Raw genomic sequence first — 20154 nt, 5'->3', positions numbered from 1 at the left:
CGTTAAAATAACTCCGAAGTAAATAATTACTCAATTCATTGTAACAGGAAGCCACGGGTTAAGTTTATTTTCTGAAAATGCTGAAATTAACTGTTAATTAGGTGCTTTTAATTAACATAATATTCTTTAGAAAACTTAAAAATTTGAAAAAAGAGACGCGCCGCGAGCCGAGCCACGAGACGCGAGTATAAATCTCGTATTAAATAATCTCCTCCTTTTTGGAAGTCGGTAATAATTATTTCAACGCATGCTAAGTTTTTGGATGGAAATGGAGAAAAACACTTACATATTAAAATATAAAATCAAAATCAAAATACATAATTATTTCTAAATAGGTTAACAAAGTTAACACTTTTAGGACGTCGCGTCTACATGAGGCCTACCACCGGTTCGGGAACTACCCCGCCGAGAAGAACCGGCGTAAGAAACTCGCACGGGGCCACCTTTTACCAAAAAGGTGGAAAATAATAATAGTAACTTACACCAATTTACAAATGCTTACAGTCAGTCAGCTTGTTGTTAATAAGTGCTAGTTGCGACATACTTGTGTCGAGACAGCTAGTTATATTAGTGTAATAAATAAAGTCACAAAGGCACTGTTAACTGAAGCAATTTAAGGGCTATAAAATCTGAGTTGCTTGCCAATTGGTCTTGCCAATAATTTTATTGGAGAAAAATATTATTCCGCTCCTTTTGATCCAAAAATAAAACTTAATTAGGGACCTCTTACCCCAAATTCCAAGCTACTTAATGTTTTATTTTTAAGGGAAACTTACACGCATTTCTTAGGCGAATATTTGCTCTATTTTTACTGGTTCTACAACTTAAGATTACGTGCTATTAAAACACCGACATATTTGTACTTAATATAGGTTTCGTGCCATTAAAACACAAAAGTATTACTTATAATATGGATTTCGTGCCATAAAAAATACCAGAGTATACGTTGCTCTTGGCACGATCAGTATCTGTGTGACAAATGAGCGGCCGGTTCAGTCAATAAGATGTAAACACTACTGCTTTAATTAGAAGCCCAATTGTTACTGTGTGAGCATAGAAATGGTGAGAGGTGGCACACATAAAGAAAGAGAGAAAGGTGACTTCGAGTAAAAATGCTGTACAGATCTACAAGGAATAAGGATGTTTTGATAATTGGCTGATATTAGAACTAATGTCATCTTTTTAGGGAATAGGAAAGGTTCATTAATTGCTCTCATACTCCTACTCAATGCCAATGCAAATGCTCTCAGCTCACAAGTCACATGATGAGCTTCTTAAGATGGTTTTTAATATTGATTAATTTGATATAAGGAGCGTGTATGCCCACTCTAAAAAAACAGCCGTCTAAGTAACATTTTGACAGCACAGTCATGTGCTGACTACCAAGTTTTGTTTACATTCGCACGCAGTTGGTATACTCTACACGTAAGCTATTTAAGTACAGTTTGGTACTACTAATATATGTTCTGTGGTACAATCTATTTTGGTCATGAGTCATGACACTTAAACATGTCTATATCTTCCCAACTCTTTCCAACTCGTTAGCTCCTTTTAATTTAATTGGTAGATGATGCGATACCTCCCCCTCCCCCTGCCCCTCACCGACCTGACATTTACCGCTCTCGCACGGTAACTATAGGTTCCTTTATTACCTTTAAATTGACTCTTGATATGGATGTGTTTATCGGTTTCATAGGTTATTAAGTTAAGTAGAGTTTCTGTCTCATAAGAATTTGATACTAGTCACAAAATAAGAGGAACTTGTATAAGTTGTCTAAAACTTTTTATAAACTACTACTGAACTATCCTAATATATCCTTATATCCTTTCCCGAGATTCTGTTCGTACTAAATTCGGTCTAAATCTGTTCAGTTTAAGAGTAAAGACTTTAGAGGTAGTAGTACACTCTTTAGCATTTTTAATATTGAGATTGTAAAACCTTGTGATCACTAAATAAGTAAAAAAGAAATAACTAGTTGGTATCTCTTTTACACACTAAAATTGTGGCGCTAGTCGCGCAATTTTTGCATCAGCATAATTTCTTTAAAAATAAGCTATTACAAGTATATTCGTACATCGTGCTTCATTGTCAATAGACTATAAAGGTAGTAAATAAAGATTGTAACATCACGAGGGGAGAGGTCAGCCATTGTCAGAACATTGTTAGGTCTTCGCGGTATACCATAATGACTTAATTCTGCGAAACAGCTAGATAACGCCGAGAAAATATAATACGTAATTTATTGTTGATATACTTCAACTTACTTATACTTTATTGCATTATACTTCTATATATATAAAACTCAAAGGTGACTGACTGACATAGTGATCTATCAACGCACAGCCCAAACCACTGGACCGATCGGGCTGAAATTTGGCATGCAGGTAGATGTTATGACGTACGCATCCGCTAAGAAAGGATTTTGATAAATTCCAACCACAAGGGGTTCAAATAGGAGATGAAAGTTTGTATAATAATACTTCTTAACTCAAGCGAAGCCGCGGGCAAAAGCTCGTAATATTATAAATGCGAAAGTGTGTCTGTCTGTTACCTCTTCACGCACAAACCACTGGACCGATCGGACTGAAATTTGGCATGCAGGTAGATGTTATGACGTATAAATTCCAATCACAAGGGGTTCAAATAGGAGATGAAAGTTTGTATATAATAATACTTCTTAACTCAAGCGAAGCCGCGGGCAAAAGCTCGTAATATTATAAATGCGAAAGTGTGTCTGTCTGTTACCTCTTCACGCACAAACCGCTAAACCAATTTGGCTGAAATTTGGTATGGAGATACTTTGATTCCCGGGAGAGCACATAGGATACTTTTTATTCCGGAAATATGTACGGTTCCCGAGCGATAATCAAATTTCGGCGCGACGGAGTTACGGGCGTCATCTAGTTAAATCATAACACTACACAATACATTAGCCTCATAAAGAAATCTGTTGAGAAAGAGTAGACGTAGAACAAAATTTTCTTACACTCGATCACTTTCGAATGACTTTTCGTCCCATATTTACGACGGTTGATACCAAAAACTTTGACATTATAAATGACGTAGGCTAGTTTTATCCCGGAATTAATATACGTTTTCTACGCTGCAAACGATTTCGATACGAGTACAACGAAACACCTAGTAGCAAATATTGTATACAGTTTTTTGGCGTACGAATCGTTTAGATTTCAGCCCCAGGGTTGTATCTTATTTACGCAGGCCCTTAAACTTTGTGCTCACCCTTAATTACCTTAAAGCGGACATTATAAAACTTTGTACAATTTACCTTCATAAAAGTTTGGGTACCGACGGTTGGGAAAATGAGGACTCAGCCGCGCTAAACATTATAAAATATAATAATTCTTAGAAAACCCATATACACATATTATGTGTTTGTCTATTACCTCTTGTCACGCTACAACTACTGAACTGATTTGGATAAATTTGCTATTTGCTATTTCTCAGCGAATGTACAGTTGTAACCAAACGATAATTTCTGCGCAACACACCTACAAATGTATATACAATGAAACAAACCTCTATTTACCTTAGTTGCGGCATGACGCGTGACCGCGGCTGTACCGATTTTGATAATATTTTCCCCGGATTTAGAGTAGACTACGATGAAAGATTTAACCTATGTAATATTATTTTATCTGTAGAAAAACCACGGTTTCGATGGTATTTTATTTGCGCGTACAAAGTCGTGGGTAACAGTTACATTAATAAAATCGGTGTTTAGAGGAAAGTGGGAATCCCGCGGGCGACAGCTAGTATGATGTATGTTATTTACGACTAGCGCCGCGCCGCGGCTTGGCTCGGGCCCCGATAAGAACTCGCAATCACATGTAATACATTATGTATGTTTGTCAGTCTTGTCGTTTTTATGGCGATTTGTGAATTCGTGAGGCTTTTATGCTAATGAAAAAAGTAAATTCCACTGGTAAAGGTAGGTCAGCAATATAAAGAAAGTTCGATTGTACTATTTTAAACAAATATTAATGCAACTTTGATCCAGTCTAGATCATATTGCAAAATAGTAGTCTAGTACGAAGGATTTGACCAAAAGGTAGAGTTTTAACCTACGAATAATAAAAACTAAGGAATTGTAACTCCCATACTATTACCGTTTTAAATTTGGTTCCTTTTGATCTGTCATGTAACGTCAGCCTAGTACCGCTCAAGGTCACCTAAATATTGCAAATGTATGGAAATGTGTACCTAAGGTACACTTTTTTGACAAGTATTGTGGAGCATTTTTTTTGACAGAGTTACTTTTCCTTAGTTTTTATTATTCGTAGGTTTTAACCAATCAGAACGCATTTGACGTTACTTAAATGTTTTATGAGAAGACCATTTTGTAGTTTTATGTTGCCGAGATGCAACAAAACGAAATCTATCTATACTTATAAAATTACATGTCCTGACTGACTGACTGACTGATTCATCATCGCTGAGCAAAAACTGTAAAAGTTACAGCCACGAAATTTGGTGAGTAGGGTTGTTTTATTAAGTAGACACTCACTAAGGAAGGAATTTTGAAAATTTTACCCCGAAGGGGGTGAAATAAGGGTTGAAAGTTTTAATGAAAGTCCGTCATTTCTTGAGCTAGAAACATGAAACTTTATTTTTGGGTTACTGATTAAAAATAAATGGATACGTATTTAAGCGTTTTTGGAAATTCTACCCCCAAGGGGGTGAAATTGGGGTTGAAAGTTTGAATGAAACTCCGTTATTTCTTGAGTTAGAAACATGAAATTTTATGTTTGAGTTACTGATTAAAAATGATTGGATACGTGTTTAAGCGTTTCTGAAAATTCTACCCCCAAAGGGGTGAAATAGGGGTTGAAAGTTTAAATGAAAGTCCGTCATTTCTTGAGTTAGAAACATGAAACTTTATTTTTGTGCTACTATTAAAAATTAATGGATACGTATTTAAGTGTTTCTGGTAATTCTACCCCCAAGGGGGTGAAATTGGGGTAGAAAGTTTCAATGAAAGTCCGTCATTTCTTGAGTTAGAAACATGAAAGTTTATTGACGTTTGTATAAGGAACCACAAAAACAAAAAGGAGAAAACTATCCATCTTTGTTATTATACTTACTATGTTAACGCGGATGAAGTCGCGGGCAACAGCTAGTTAAAATATAGATTTAGAACAACGTGTACACAGAAACATTCAGGTTTTATTCAAAGACGAAGCTGCCCCTGGCTCTTGGACCATAATGTTGCATAAACATCAAAATTGGGCATAAACATAGCGTTATGAAAACGACCGAAAATCAATGTAAACCGCGCGTTTACATCACTAGCCGAAAGCATCGTAAAACTTAACTAGACGATTACTGGCACAACACTAAATAGTAATGTCGGACAAGTAATAAACAATCGCAGCGCGTCGCAGCGACGCATTAACTGCATCAATCACCGTTGCTCGATAACAGATGGCGCTGCACTTTGGCCTCGCGCCAGCAGCCCCGATAGGCGAATACCATAGAATTAATTATTGAATCTTCTAATTAGAAAGCACAGTTTCGACCTTTAAGGGCTGAAACACAGCGCCGCGCTGGTGGTTTATTTTTATTATGAGCTTTAAATTTTTTATTTTTTTATAGCCGTTTTAAGCGGTGCGGTGCCGCGTTAAGTAGATCAGGTCTAAGTTGTTGTTGACTGTTGCAGATACCTATCTATCTTTCAAATACTCTTAATTTATCAGTGTGCATTATAATTATTGATATAGGTATCAATAAATTTGCTTTGTTACGGCAGCATAAAAAGAACCGCAAAACACAACTGCACCCGAACTGCATAGGAAGACTTAAAGAGAAGCATTCACATTTTCTTAACATTACGCCAGTATGTTTGAAGATTTGATTTAAAAATCTAAAATAGAATTATCACAATCATAGAACAAAGTCGATTTCCTTTTTCGCTCAGTCCATGATTAGACTTTTAAAATCTACGCAACGAAATTTAATATGGTGTTATTTATTAATAGAGAGGGCGATTGGAAGTGAAAGGTTTTTATTTATAATGCATAGAAAATATTATAGTATGAGGTATAATTATTATAGCAAAACAACGTTTGCCTGGTCATCTAAACAATAGAATTAAAATTTTGTAATTAATTTCGGCGGACGCAATACGCCCGTCGGCCCGTCAGCAGGGGGGGGGGAGGTCGGGGGGGGGGGGGGGGGGGGGGGGGTCACGGGCGACAGCAGTAACTACATTGTTAACACTTCAATCGACCCTCGTCCCGAAAGAATCCGTAATTAAACTAATGAATTTAAAACACCGCCGCGCTTTACCTTTTCACAATCACTGGGAATTGGATCCTCCATACTAATATTATACATGCGAAAGTGTATTTGTCTGTCTGTTACCTTTTCACGCTTAAAGCGCTGAATGTTTTCAATTGATGTCCTGGGAAAGAACATAAAATACTTTTTGTCCCGGAATAATATACGGTTCCCTCTCGCAACTCCGCTGCGCTAAAAGAGTACACTACTGGCGCAGCGTAGGATAAGAAGATATGTTCTCCTTTCTGTCCCTGCGTCACAAAAATTATTTCCTGTTTCGTATTCCTTCATAACGTTACTCCTACAGTGCTGCCCATTGTTTTTCGTATGATGTATTAAAAGATTCAGATTATTTCTAGCTAAGTAGGCATTCTTACACACCAGACCGAGTTTTGACCATCAAGTTAATATACCTATACTCCACTCAGGCTAACTTGTCGCTAGCGGTCATTGACTCCCTGTCAAAAACTTGTCATTTTCCATATAAACCGCGATTGACAATGAAGTGTCAGATATTGCCGATCGTGGTTTTATATGGAAAATGACAAGTTTTTGACAGGGAGTCAATGACCGCTAGCGACAAGTTAGCCCGAGTGGAGTATAGCGGAATATATTATTAGCTTTATGGTTATGACACGCCTGATCACCATAGATAGAATATTATGATATAGAGCAGCGGATAGTTCACAAACTAAAATAATAAAAGGACAAACAAATTGACAACGTATTAAACAAATCTTAGCCCTCCTAAGCCCATTCAATGTGATACCGCCCAACGTAAACGATATTCCCTATAAGTGAAATATTCCGTAGCATTTATTTTTCTCGTTTAATTATTTCGTTCGTTATTTCAAAGAGTTTCTCCCGATACAATTAGTCGGCTTCTCTCGTTCCCCTTTTAATATTCAACAATAATATTATCGGTCCTTATTTTACATTAAAACCCTTAATGTAGAGGTATTCTTATGTAGCGTATTAAGAGGGAACGCTAACACTGTTTTCCATACAAACGTATTCCCTAATTTACTCCCTGGACAATGCGTCTAGACAAATGATTTTTTATACAATATTGGGAACTATTAAAGCTATGCCGCTACATTCGTTTTCTTTCTAAATTTAGAAACAAATAAAAAAATATGACTCTTCGAAAATTGCAAAAGATGACTGCCCCGTACCGTCCAACCCACCGACCATAAAACAAATTTGAAAGATCTTTAAGGTAAAATAAAAAACGTAGAGGTATAGACTCACTCTACCTGAATATATTTAACCCTCGATCACTCGCACGGTTTTTAGCCCTGCGAGCGCTCCCGTGTTGTGGCCACCCCCAGATTCTAAGTGATTTTTTATACAATATAATTTCAGTTAACGAAATTAAACCAGCATATTATTATTTTGTGTGGTTTGATGTGTGTAAATTAGAAAATTTAAATTGTATGATCAACTTTATTGCTGTTCTATAAAACATTAAAGTAATCAGCCTCTTTAGTCGTAATATTGGGATATTTTCATAAAAAAAGACAAAAACAAATACTTCTAACTTTTTCACACAAACTTTCTTATTCAAAATTGTAAATATAAGGTCTAATTAACTAAATAAAATATATTTTTTTTATTTTTCCGAACAGGAACTGAAAATTAACTTCATACGTTTTTGGCATATAATTTTTTGCGAAAATTACAGTGACTCAAGGTAAAAATATGTCTTTACTTATACAGCACTGCTTTTTTTTTGTGACATTCACTCGGTGCTTGGTCCAGGAGCATTCAACATCATCTTGAGTGCTTTGGGCAACCCTGGTTGTACATATCTTTTTTCAAGCTGGCCTTGAAGCATGCTCAAACCCAACCCACAAACTACGAGTATGACCTTTTCATGCTAGCTTGCGATTAAGCCATATTTCAACTGTAGATAACATTTTCATGGACGCCAGACGTATCCAGGACCCTCAAATCCAGCCTCTTCTACTTTAGACTCTTCAACTGCTGAAGCATCCTGATTCCTGTGCTGACAAAGAATCATGATCAGATTCTTGAATAAAATCTTCATCCATGCTGGCATTGCTACTACAGAAGTACTTCTTCTAATAATAGCACCAATTATTTCTCTTTCTCTTGTTCCCAGCTCATCTAAACACAAAAATATTTGAAAAAAAAAATTATATATACGGATAAAGAAAATATGTAAATAAAAAGTTTGTGCTACATAAATTATTGAATATATTCTAAGAAATAAACTATTATTTATAGTAAATAACGGCACAATAAAGTAATTTACTTGTACTAAACAATTAAAAACACGTACCTCACTGGTAAAGTAACTTCTGAAAAAGTATATCGCGAGCACTCGCGGGGTGTCACTTGCGCCACACTGTCCCTTCCACCTTGAGTCGACGCGTTTGAAGGTTACTTGAAGGTACCGGGAAGCGCGAATTCGTAACCAGAGAAATTATTAATCATTTTTACGTTCAAAAACACGTGAGGTGCTGACAGCACCCCGCGCGAGTGATAGCGGGTTAAAAATATATTAATTAGATACATAGGCCCTATTTTGAAGGAGGAATCAGAGGACTACGTTACCTCGATTTATTGTATTTGTCTCTATCACAATACACGTGCCGGCGCAGGGTAAAGCGTGATGGCAATAGTTTCTTCGTTTAAATTCTACTACACCCGCGTTCCCTCTTAAAATGTTCTAAACATTCTGCGATGCTCCGCGTATATGAGGAATTCTGCGGGAACCTCACAGTTTCCCGCAAAAATTATATCTTTTCCTATGTCTTTCCCCGCGGGTCCGTGGTCTACTCTATATCTGTGCCAAATTTCAGGAAAATCCACCCAGTAGTTCGTGAGCTTATCTATCAAACACTTCAGCTTCATAATATTTAATCCTTCCCATCCCTTATTAGCTAATGCTTTTCTTTCTTATTAGGGGTTAAAAATTAAAATATAATAATAAATGAATAAAAAAGCTTATAACATAAGTACATTAGTATTCTATTCGCGGTCCCTCGAAATTTCTGTTCTGTGGTTGCGAATTATTTCGATCGTTTTTCTTTAACATCTTGCTCTTTTAAATACCTGATTTCATAAGCATTACAAAAAGGCGTCAATAGTAGTTTAAATAAATAATGTTATATGTGCATTAAGGTATAATAAGTAACATTATTGAAACTAAATGAGGAATCATTATATTTAATTACTATGAATAAAATTTAAGATCCCATATAAGGGGAGGCTCATTTTAAAAAGGGCAGTTTATGAGGAGTGATAAAGATATCGTCTGTTTCACATCCACGCGTCCATGACAATACCATCCAAGATGCTAGATCTTTTAGCAATGTAAAAGCCAATCCAATTTAATGTCATCAAATCAAATCTCGCAATTAACAGCTCTGCCATTTTGTTTGAGTGCAAATCTAATATGGCCGCGTTAGAGCTGACTCATTTAAACCGGTTTGATCTGGTTTTAACAAGTTACGGCCGGTTTATCATTAATTCGGTATTGTATTGTTGAACGTTATATTTTATTGGATTAGGTCATGGCGCTAGTTTAACCGGGATTAATATTTTAATATCTGGATCAGCGATCTTCATAATCATATTGTTTAGTTTATCACCTGTTTGCAAATGACACGACCGATGTAATTAACAGTTATAAATCCTCTAATTTTTAGTTATAGATTGCGCATAACTTTAAGAGCGTTGGTCGAAACTGTAGGGGTAATCGTCGTATGTATGTGCAATATCTTTCAGTATGTACATTTCACGTTCAATAACTCTTCACTAGATGTCCTTTTCCGGAACTCAATGTATCTCCATATCAAAATATTTCAGCAAAATGTGCGGTTCTGGCGTGAAGAGGCGACACACACACTTTCGCATAATTTATAATATTAGTATGGAAGTATGGATATGGATAACGACTTGCAAGTTGCATCTGAGGACATAAAAAATATTTAAATAACAGTGTGAGTAATATGGCTAAGTCAGAATCAATAATTATTGTTCATTGTAAAATTCCCAAAATTTACATTGAGTCACATAAATTCAAGCTATTCGTTATTAATTTGAAGACAATAGCGGCTGAGTCCAATAGCCGAAGTTACGACTGAAGAAATGAGTAACCCCGACTAACACCAATTACTTAGCCAAAAGCTTCGCCCTTTGCCACGGGGTATAGATAAAGATGATATCGCCATTAGGGTCCGACCCATTAATGATTTAACTTTGTCAATAGGCTGATCACGAGTTAAGCCACGTTCACACTATTGTGACTTGTGACTTCCGGGTCTCCGAGATGTCTCCAGATAATTATTATTTTTGTTTTTACAGAGTGTCTCAAATAGCATCACTTTTAGGCTTTAGCATTATCTTTAGAATAATCTTATTATACAATTTTTGTTATACTTACTTCATGTTATGTTTTTTTTAAGTCTGTGTTGCTGAGGAAACCTCACAAGTGGAAAATTAAATCTGCTGTTCCATACGTCTTTAGTTTTTTTCCAAGTTTGAAAGTGACGTAAGTTTAATATAAAGTGGCTAATTAACAATTTGAAAATTTTCGTTTTTTTTTTGGTTGAAAAATGGTTTGAAATAAAAAAATGAGGATTTTATGTAAGTGTAGCCAGTTTATGTTAGAAAAATGATAAAGTAGAGATGAACAAAAAAGTTTTGTTCAAATTATATGGTAAAAAATGAGTAATTGCCCTTATGTTATAAAATTTCAGTTACTTTTAAAAGTTTGGGTACTGCTTAAAAAGCATTCACTGTATACAACGATATTGTAATTATTATTAGAGTGAAGAGTTCAATCAGGTGTGATGTCACCGATGATGTGATTGCTATTATCTAAATGGCATTTGATGGTACATCAATGTTATCAAACATATTTGCCCAGATAAAATATACAAGCCTTTCGTAGAATCACTCAAAATGTTATAACTTATAAGCTATTGTAGTCAAAGTTAGATTAGGTAGTTAAGTTTAGTAAAATTAAATGTTTTTTTTTTTATTTCGCAAAATATAGCTAAAAATAATACCTTTAAGTAAATGAGTGAGTGTACGCGTACACTTACTCATTTACTTACAGGTTGATGTTTATTTTGCGGAATATTGCTAAAAATAATAATATAAGTACTCAATTTTAAGCTATTGATTTCCGCAAAGTAACGCCTGATTCTATTAACTAGTTAAATTCATTTGATAACAATCTTTAAATTAGTCAAAATAGTTGCGATTTGCGAATAAATCGATGATTATGATTCTTTTCGGAAAACTACCTAAATATCGGAATTTTTACGCATAATTCAAAAAAAATCTCGTTTGCGCAAACTTCGGGTTTTCAAAGACCCCACGCGATCGATAGAGAGTTAGGAAACTCATGGACATACTTATCTAAGATTTTCTTCTACGTCTGTTGTAATTCATTTTGATTTAAATAAAAACAAAGCTCAGTATTTACAGTTGCAAATATAAACAATAAAGTAACAGTCATCACACAGACAGAGTTTACGAAGTACAACAAGAGATTTCTGCTTCTGCAAATAAGAAAGCCCCTTTACAAGCAAAATGTGAAAGTATACAAACAGAAATATTCAACAGTAACAAAATACAATTACGTCGTTATTTGTTACCTTCAATTAGCGAATTCAATTTCATCCAACATTATTACAAACTTAGTCCGATACAATAGCGCATTATCCATTTCATAAACTTTTTGGTCTATTGTCTCGTAACGATGCAACGGGTACATTAAAACTAAAAACGCTGGTAACTTGAGGTAACACCGGCTGGTAAGTTGGGGTAAGTTGAGGTAAGTCGGGGTAAGTTTTTCAACTCGCATAAAGGATTCAGGGGAGCTTGGGGGAATTTGTAAGCAAACGTCGATTGTGATAGTTTCGGGATCGCTCTCATTTCACTATATTGAGGGTATTATAGGGGTTCGTATGAATAGGTTTGCTACAATGATTTCGCGAAGGTGTTTGATACTTCTCGAGTTATAAGATCGGTTTTTGGTCGCTGTAGCTGTTAAGCATTAGTGTCACACATTATTTTGTTGGTAAAATTTGAATGCTTTCTTGCTCTAAATCATCTAAAGAACACAACTGCATTCATAACTCAATACGTAATTTTCTCTGGGTTATACACGAATGCTTAACAGCGTCCTTTTATGCTAACAATAATATGAGAACGTCCCGTGATATTTGTAACTCATTATTTAATATTTGTGACCGGTTTACATTATTCCAATCCAGTGATCCAGCACTCTATGCTGGATGCACTGTAGTGTAAAATAAAGCTGGATTGGATCACTGGATTAGAATAATATAAGCCGCCAGCGGCCATTATAGATAATATAGATTGTCAGATACTTTAAATAATTACTTTAGAGCAATACTCAACGAAAGTTCCAGTGACAAACTGAGACATAACTATTCATATTATATTACTACTTTAAATATGAAATGTACCTCGTTAGTTTGATTCTCTATGAGCTATAAATATCTCTTTTTGGACTAAAAAGGTTATTAATACAAAATATACATCTAAAATTAGTATCAGACATCAGTGTTTCTCATGAAAAAACCATCCATTCTAATCAATTCCTCTTTCTAATAAAACCTCATCGAATAGTCATAGATATTTTAGCATACTTAGGAATAGCGAGAAGCTGCCTTATACAACGTAGCGAACACCGCTTACTAAAACGTAGCTAATTTCTACCTAAAACTAGTGTGAAGTAGTGCATAAAATCAAATTTCACATACAGCTAAGTCGACGTAATACTGAAGACGTAAGAAGAAGACGTAGATAACTAACATTTATTAACATTTAACATAAGGGCATTTACTTATTGTTTCCCTTATTATAAGAAAAAAATACATGTGGCACTCGCGGATTGCCGCGATAAAACTATTGCATAGCCCTTTTTAGCAACTTATGCAATTATTTCGCATACGTCTAGTCTCACGCACACAAACATCGTGCCGAAGTCCGGCAACGCCACACCGATCGGCACATTTATGCAAAAAAATTCAATTTTAAAATCATTATAGTTACCCGTTTCATTCGCTTACATCTTCGTATAATATGAACTATCGACACAAATACAACCGAAGTTGAAGGTTGTGACGGCACGCGAGACGCCATACGGAGGTGCCTCGTTCCTAATAATGCGGTCACAATAATGAATAGCGCATATTCGGTGTTGTGACCGCATTGCACTGGTCATCTTATACCGTTGGAAGAAAAACTTACACTCTGTGAGTGCCGCCAGGAATGAAAATGAATGAGCAGGCATATATTATATTCGCCACTTCTATATTACAAAATTTCGATCAGGTCACGGTGTTGACTGGCTTTTACTTCAAATAGGGATAAAATTGATTGAATGGAATTTATATTATATCATAGAGTACTTCCCTTTTTCCTTTACTCGCATTACACACTCCATGTATGATGTTAAAAAACAAAATATGTTTTTCCCTCTCCAGTCTCTACACCTATGCTCGTTAGATACCATGTAAAAAAGTATGAGAATATAACAATTGCCAAAGTTTAAATGATAACAATAAAATAACTCGTACTTTTTGGCTAAAGTGCTTCGTTTTGGTGTAAACTGCCCTTAGGGACACAAACATGTCTCCTGGTTAGAACATGTTTACAAGTTAAGTCGCCGAATATTCGGCATCGTTGGCGCAATTCCTAAAATGCCTCTTTAGCGGGTGGAATATACGAGCTAAGGAAGCATGTAACTGTATGTGTGTCAGCGCTGTTGGCAGCCCTTGTGCCCTGATTCGTGTCAGGGCCATACATTTAGTTCATACCTATGGCATTTCGGGTGAAACTTGCTGATGTTTCACGCTTGTGTTATTTGGAAACGAAATGTCCCTTTGGATGTTTGAGAACGTTATTGTACCAAAAAACATTATTTGTAATTAATTTGCATGAGGAAGTCAATTTTTTTATTATTTACTTAGGAAAACTTACAGCCACATTAACAAGTAGTTTTAAAATAACACAGAAAGGAAAAAATACTCTAGAAAAGTTAAACAAAGAAACAAACAGCATACAAATAATAGACTAGACAACATTTTAAATTATCTGACCTCCACCAACGTCCAACAACCAATAATTCTATTAAAAACGATTCGTTTTTAATAAAATTTTAGTAACTTAGTAGAATAACTGGATTTTACAGGGTGTAACAAAACTAAGTGATAATACTTTAGGGTGTGTATCCCCTGCATAGAATTCACTGTGAAAGTAGCAGCGCTGAAAGAGCATTTTTTTATGATTTGTGTGGGCAAGCGCCCGACCGTTATGAATTTTCCCATACAAAATAAAAAAAAGTATCTTTCAGCGCTAGTACTTTCACAGTGAGCTCTACAGTCAGACAGTGGACCCATACAGAACCTAAAGTATGATCGCTTAGTTTTATTACACCATGTATAAAAATGTTTACTCAATATCCTCATCACACAATTCAGTGTTTCACTGAACATATCCACAATTTGGACCCTTCCCGCATGCAAATTACAGAAGAGCTTTTTATGAATTTATAAGTCCCGTTATTGCATCAGCTTTTTCATAAAAAGTCTTGTCATGTTGATTACCTGCTTATAAAATATATTATATGAATTATATAATATTATATGAGTATTATGTATGCTTTACACACAATCTGAAATTACTTATTAAATCCGACTCGCACTTGGCCGATTTTTTTGATGTCTTCGAGTTGCAGTAAGAGGGCGCCGAAGAAATTTCGCCTAGGGCCTAAAGGCGGCACTGTGAGTCGGTATGTACCTACCTACGTCGGTATTTTAATATTAATTTTCTCGGATCGTATTTTCGGCACTGAAATATCGGTTCGCCATATTGTCAAATATTCTGCAGCAACTTGGTAGCGACATTCCGTTCGGTTTTGTGTACAAATTAAATTTCATTACGCTTTTGTACCCGCCCCGTGCCCGGTATTGTTATTTTTCGGTTAACTGTTTATTCAAAATTAAATTATTGAATTCGCTCTCGGAATTTCAATTTCGGTATTCTGAAGATGTTCATACCTCATTAAGTGATTTCAAAACGAGGAGATATGAACTCCGCGAGGTCAGAGCCAGAGGATCTAAGGAGATTATTCCTAATTGCCCTGTATCAGTAGCAATTCCAAAACACTTGAGTTTTTAGGGTTCCATACCTAAAGAGTAAAAACGGGACCCTATTATTTAGATGTCTCTCCGTCTGTCCGTCTGTCTCCAAGCTGTAACTCAAAAACGGTAATAACTAGAGAGTTAACACAGATTATGTATTTTTGCTGCCGTTATAACAACCAATACTAAAAACAAAATAAATTAAATATTTAAGGGGACCTTCAGACGTGTGCTTAATTTTAAAAATCATTTATAATTATTCCAAATTGCTTACTTGGCAAACAAACTTCACCGAGAACCAACATACAGTAAACACAACAAAATAATTCACCCCGACGTAGCGGACAAACAAAGGCTAGTAAGAGAAATATATTCAAAATTTACTACTAGGCCCCAAATGGCAATCGGTTTTTTTCTAATCTGTATCAGAATAAACTGCGAGGCCGGAGCCCGTGATGTATAGTGGAGTCGGTGATACATGGCCTTTACGACGCAGAGCAAATACACACAGAAGATAAACTTCACACATTAAATTCTGCATACATTTTGTGCTTACGGACGCTCTTTTTTTGTGTTTGTCGAAGTGGTTGGTCTTTCTCTTGATCACTGGTCGAAACACTTTCTCTTGATCACTGGTCGAAACACGCAAGCCTATATTTTTCCGGAAGGAATTAAAGTGCATCGACTCTAGCTTAGCTATGTTTAAAAAAAGTTTTTAAATCGATATTAATAGCTTTTTCTTTTCAAAAACTATAAAATATTTCGGGAGGCTAGGTACAAATAGAAACAAAAATCTGCAGCGTTCCGAGGCGTATTCGTATTGACTATTGAGTCTATTGACCCAATCACGAAGCGAGTGCATTAAAAGGTGCACATGCCTTCTGGGTGTGTTTATTCTGTGTCCCAGAGGTGGTGGGCGGGCGGGGCCAGGGTATATTGGAAATTAACCTATTTGCTATAGCCTGGTCGTGCATCATGTATAATTGATGGCGCTCAGCGTGTTTCAAAGTAAGGATTAAGTTGAAGCAACAACAAGCTAGTGTTTGTTAGTCGGAATTTCACAGTTGAATTGACAGTTTTGTCAATACTCCAGTAATCTTAGCTGGTGCTGTTGTTGGATAAATGATGACTCTTTTTCATATATGAAAAATGGTTCAAAATTGAGATTCGTAGTAGGGGAGAGGGGGGCTAGATTTAACAGGGGTAAGTATTAACAAGTCTATAACTACTAAATTAAATGACGATACGTTAAGACGTTCAACGTTATAAGTTCGGGCGACGTCAGCGAACGATTTGCGACAATTGAGTTGCCCACCGGCCGCCGTGTTGTAAAGTTATTGTACGTCGATGCAAAAATACAGGTAAGCGGACTTTTTTACGTCTTGAATTTTTTGATTCATGCTTTAATTTTTTGGTTTTGAGATTGCAGATTTTTATATAATTAATGGTTATTTAGTTGTTAATTATATTTCCATGTTATTTGATTAAATATACCTATGGTTTTTTTTTAAATAATTAGTTATATCCAAAAAGGTCCTCGGGGGCTAGTTTTAACCAATGGAACGGGGTAAGTATTAACCCGTTAATATTTAGTATTACAAGCCAGTTGAAGCTGCCACATCTGCCGAAAGAGGTATGTGGATCACTCTGGCGACAGCGGTATCGGCAAAACCATACCACCGATGTTCATATTTCCGAGGATCTGATTCAATTTTTGTTGCAAGCAGTCCACCAGAATCCATAGCAGCTCAGGATGGATACTTACCCCGTCACTGTTAATATTTACCCCCGAAGCGGGGGAAGTTTTAACCGCTGACTTTTTTTAAAAAAATGCGTCTCCCTTCGAATCCAAGTAATTTAGTTGAATTTTTAGCTTAGTATATGCATGCCATATAAATTTCCGTTACTCGGGTATAAAAATAATAACATAAAGTTTTCAAATTAAGAAGATAAATAACAATATTTAAAATCTGTTAGAACTAGCCCCCCTCTCCCCTACAAGGATTGGGTTCTTCAAGTTAATAAAATTAAAGAAAGACCATCATAACTTTTAAGTGGTTCATAGCCTATTGCATGACTCCAGAAATTTTAGGGCTCATAACGAATTTACTGGCTAGTACTGGTGGCTCTAATTTTTACAATATTATTGTATGGCCAGATTCGTGACGTCGATTTAGAGAATATTTTATTGATAAAGTCTAAAGTAACTCTTTTAGCGCTACTTTCACATTAAACTCTATGTAAGAATTTCATACACGTCGTTAAGTATTGTTTTTATTGTTACACCTGTTTATGTAGTGCCTATGTAGGAATCGCCTCCGTGGTCCAGTGGTTCAGAGCATGGCTCTTGACTCGGAGGTCGTGGGTTCGATCCCCGCATTGGAAACATGTTATTGCGATGTGGTTGGCCGTGGTTGCGATGTGGTTGCGATGTGGTCGGTATCACACAAGTGGTAGACACCGATTGCAAACTGTGGTACATGTGAATGGTCCAGTTCATTTACAATACGAATTATACGCCCGACCACGTCGTGTGGTTGTGGTGTGGTTGTGGTTGTCGTTTGGTTGTGGTACGTGTGGGTTGGCCCTTAGACTGGCCATAGACGGAACGCAAGTCACCAACTGGTCTAGAGCGGTCGCGTTGAAATTTGCCCAGAGCGCTCAAGAACTCCTCGACCGGTCCGTGTATAGTGGATATTATGAATTTAGTATGAAAACTACAGATCACCGTGCGGCGACCGCATTTTGCAGTCGGACTGCAAGATGTGGTCCGTCTATGTCCGGCCTTAGTGAAATTAAATGTTAATAGTTATGTCTTTGGTTTCAGAGGGCGATGACGTGAGATGCGGCGATGTCGGCGCGGTGCCCCTGACAACATGACGACACTGCTGCTGCTGCTGCTCGTGCTGCTTGCGACTGCCGTGAGTATCCTGCCCGAACTTTAGACCTTTGGTGGATGTAATTAGGGCGTACTAATCGTTTCTTCTGAAGGCCCCCATAATATGTATGGAGGCCGATCTAGTTGGACTAATGGCAAGCCGATCCGACCGAATTCGATCGGCCTCCTTGTTCATATCGGCCTCCTATGTAATCCTTAATGATAACGCGCCAACACTATATTTAGTTTGGTTAACATTATAATGGTATTTAGGTAATATTTAGCGTACCAATAACTTTTATACTGTGGTTTCTATACTGACATAAGAAAAAAGTAAAATTTTCAAATGATTTTAATATTTTATTGCTTACTCTGCTAAAAATCACATGCAATTTACAATCAGGGAATCCGTCTGCTCATTGGCACCTGTTTTTACCCCTCGTTCGCTCATAACTAATGATGGCGGCTGTAGTAAACTCAAATTGTTCCGCAGCAAGTGTGTGCAAACGACTTTTAAACGAGCGTCGTTAAAATGAATAATTTGTGCCGAACCACGACGACGAATAATAGTATGTCTAGTATGAATAAGGAGCTTTAAGCCCTTACATTAATACTATTACGTGATTTATAAACAATTGATTTTAATCATTGTCATCATCATGACGTCATCGCGGGAGGGTGGTCTCCCGCGATGACGTGGACAGATGCGCCATTTTTTTTATGGACGGTGGAGGGGATAGGGAATGTCACGAAAAGTTTAGTTGTTAGATTTACTGTTTGTGCTGGGAGCAGAGGGCGCTCCCAGCACAAACAGTAAATAATCCGACCAAAATCTGATCTTGCACACTTCATAATATTATCAGAATATTGACAGAAACGTTGTCAAACTTTTTCTTTACTATCTGTGCTGATGCTGTCGTCTGGCGTGAAAGCATTGTAGTAATAATTAATAATATTATATTATTTTAATATTAATAATATCAATAAGAATAATTATTCGGATAGTGAAAAATAATAACAATTGTCATCAAACGTGGATTGCTATTTATTATTTGCAGGCGTTTCTAAAAACGTAAAGAAAACTTACGAAAAAGCCGCTACACTCGTTTAATGGGATTGCGACGATCAAGTTCGGTTTACGGAGCCACTTCCGACAAATCCGGGACTTTGCCCGGCTCCCGGAGAATTATTAGTTCAGCCTGGGGGTAGATTGAATTTTTATATCTCATAAGTATCTGGGACTTACTAATGACGTCGAAGAAAATGTAAAAACGGACCTTTTCTATTGAAAGACTTACATTTTCAAATGGCGAAAATCGGCGGAGATTGAGGACGAATCCGGTAAAAGTTCTTTGTGTTTCCAACTTCAACGTCCTGTTTAACTTTTATAAGAACGTGAGTATAAAATGTGTTAAAATGGGAATAAGATTGTACAAATCCTTTTTCATCAAAAGTTTGAATAAAGTTTAATTAAACACAATATGTTGTGGTACCAATGTTCTCACTTCACACTTTACATTACCTACTACAAATAAATATATTTGAAGTAGGTATGTAAGTGAATGTGAATTGAAGTGAAGAATTCAAGATAATTGCCTAAAACTATGGATTTCCATTTTTATGGAAGGTTAACATCCGTTTTCTTCCGAAACATAATTTTTATCTTGAAATACATAGAGCTTATTTTAGGTTAGTAAATATATTTATAATGAGTATATAAATATCATAATCTAGACGTTAGGTACCATTAGTGCAGTAATGGGCTAAGCGGTATTCTGCTGCGCGCTAATTACGAGTATGTGTATATCATCTCATATCTTGCC

The 20154-nt window shown here is 36.3% G+C and overlaps 1 protein-coding gene across 1 annotated transcript in view; it reads left to right on the top strand.

Annotated features, from left to right (window-relative positions):
* LOC121727556 (protein madd-4) overlaps window positions 1–20154 on the top strand; it is a 316241-nt gene that overhangs the window by 151845 nt on the left and 144242 nt on the right. The window contains exon 3 of the mRNA XM_042115445.1: window positions 18281–18374. Within this exon, the coding sequence (XP_041971379.1) occupies window positions 18297–18374 (78 nt within the window). The 5' untranslated portion in view covers window positions 18281–18296. The remainder of the gene's footprint in view (window positions 1–18280; window positions 18375–20154) is intronic.

Source organism: Aricia agestis, chromosome 6, assembly GCF_905147365.1.
Source record: "Aricia agestis chromosome 6, ilAriAges1.1, whole genome shotgun sequence".
In the NCBI taxonomy this organism is placed as follows: domain Eukaryota; kingdom Metazoa; phylum Arthropoda; class Insecta; order Lepidoptera; family Lycaenidae; genus Aricia; species Aricia agestis.
Note: the sequence above shows the minus strand (reverse complement) of the source record. Positions and strands in the feature narration are given on the sequence as shown.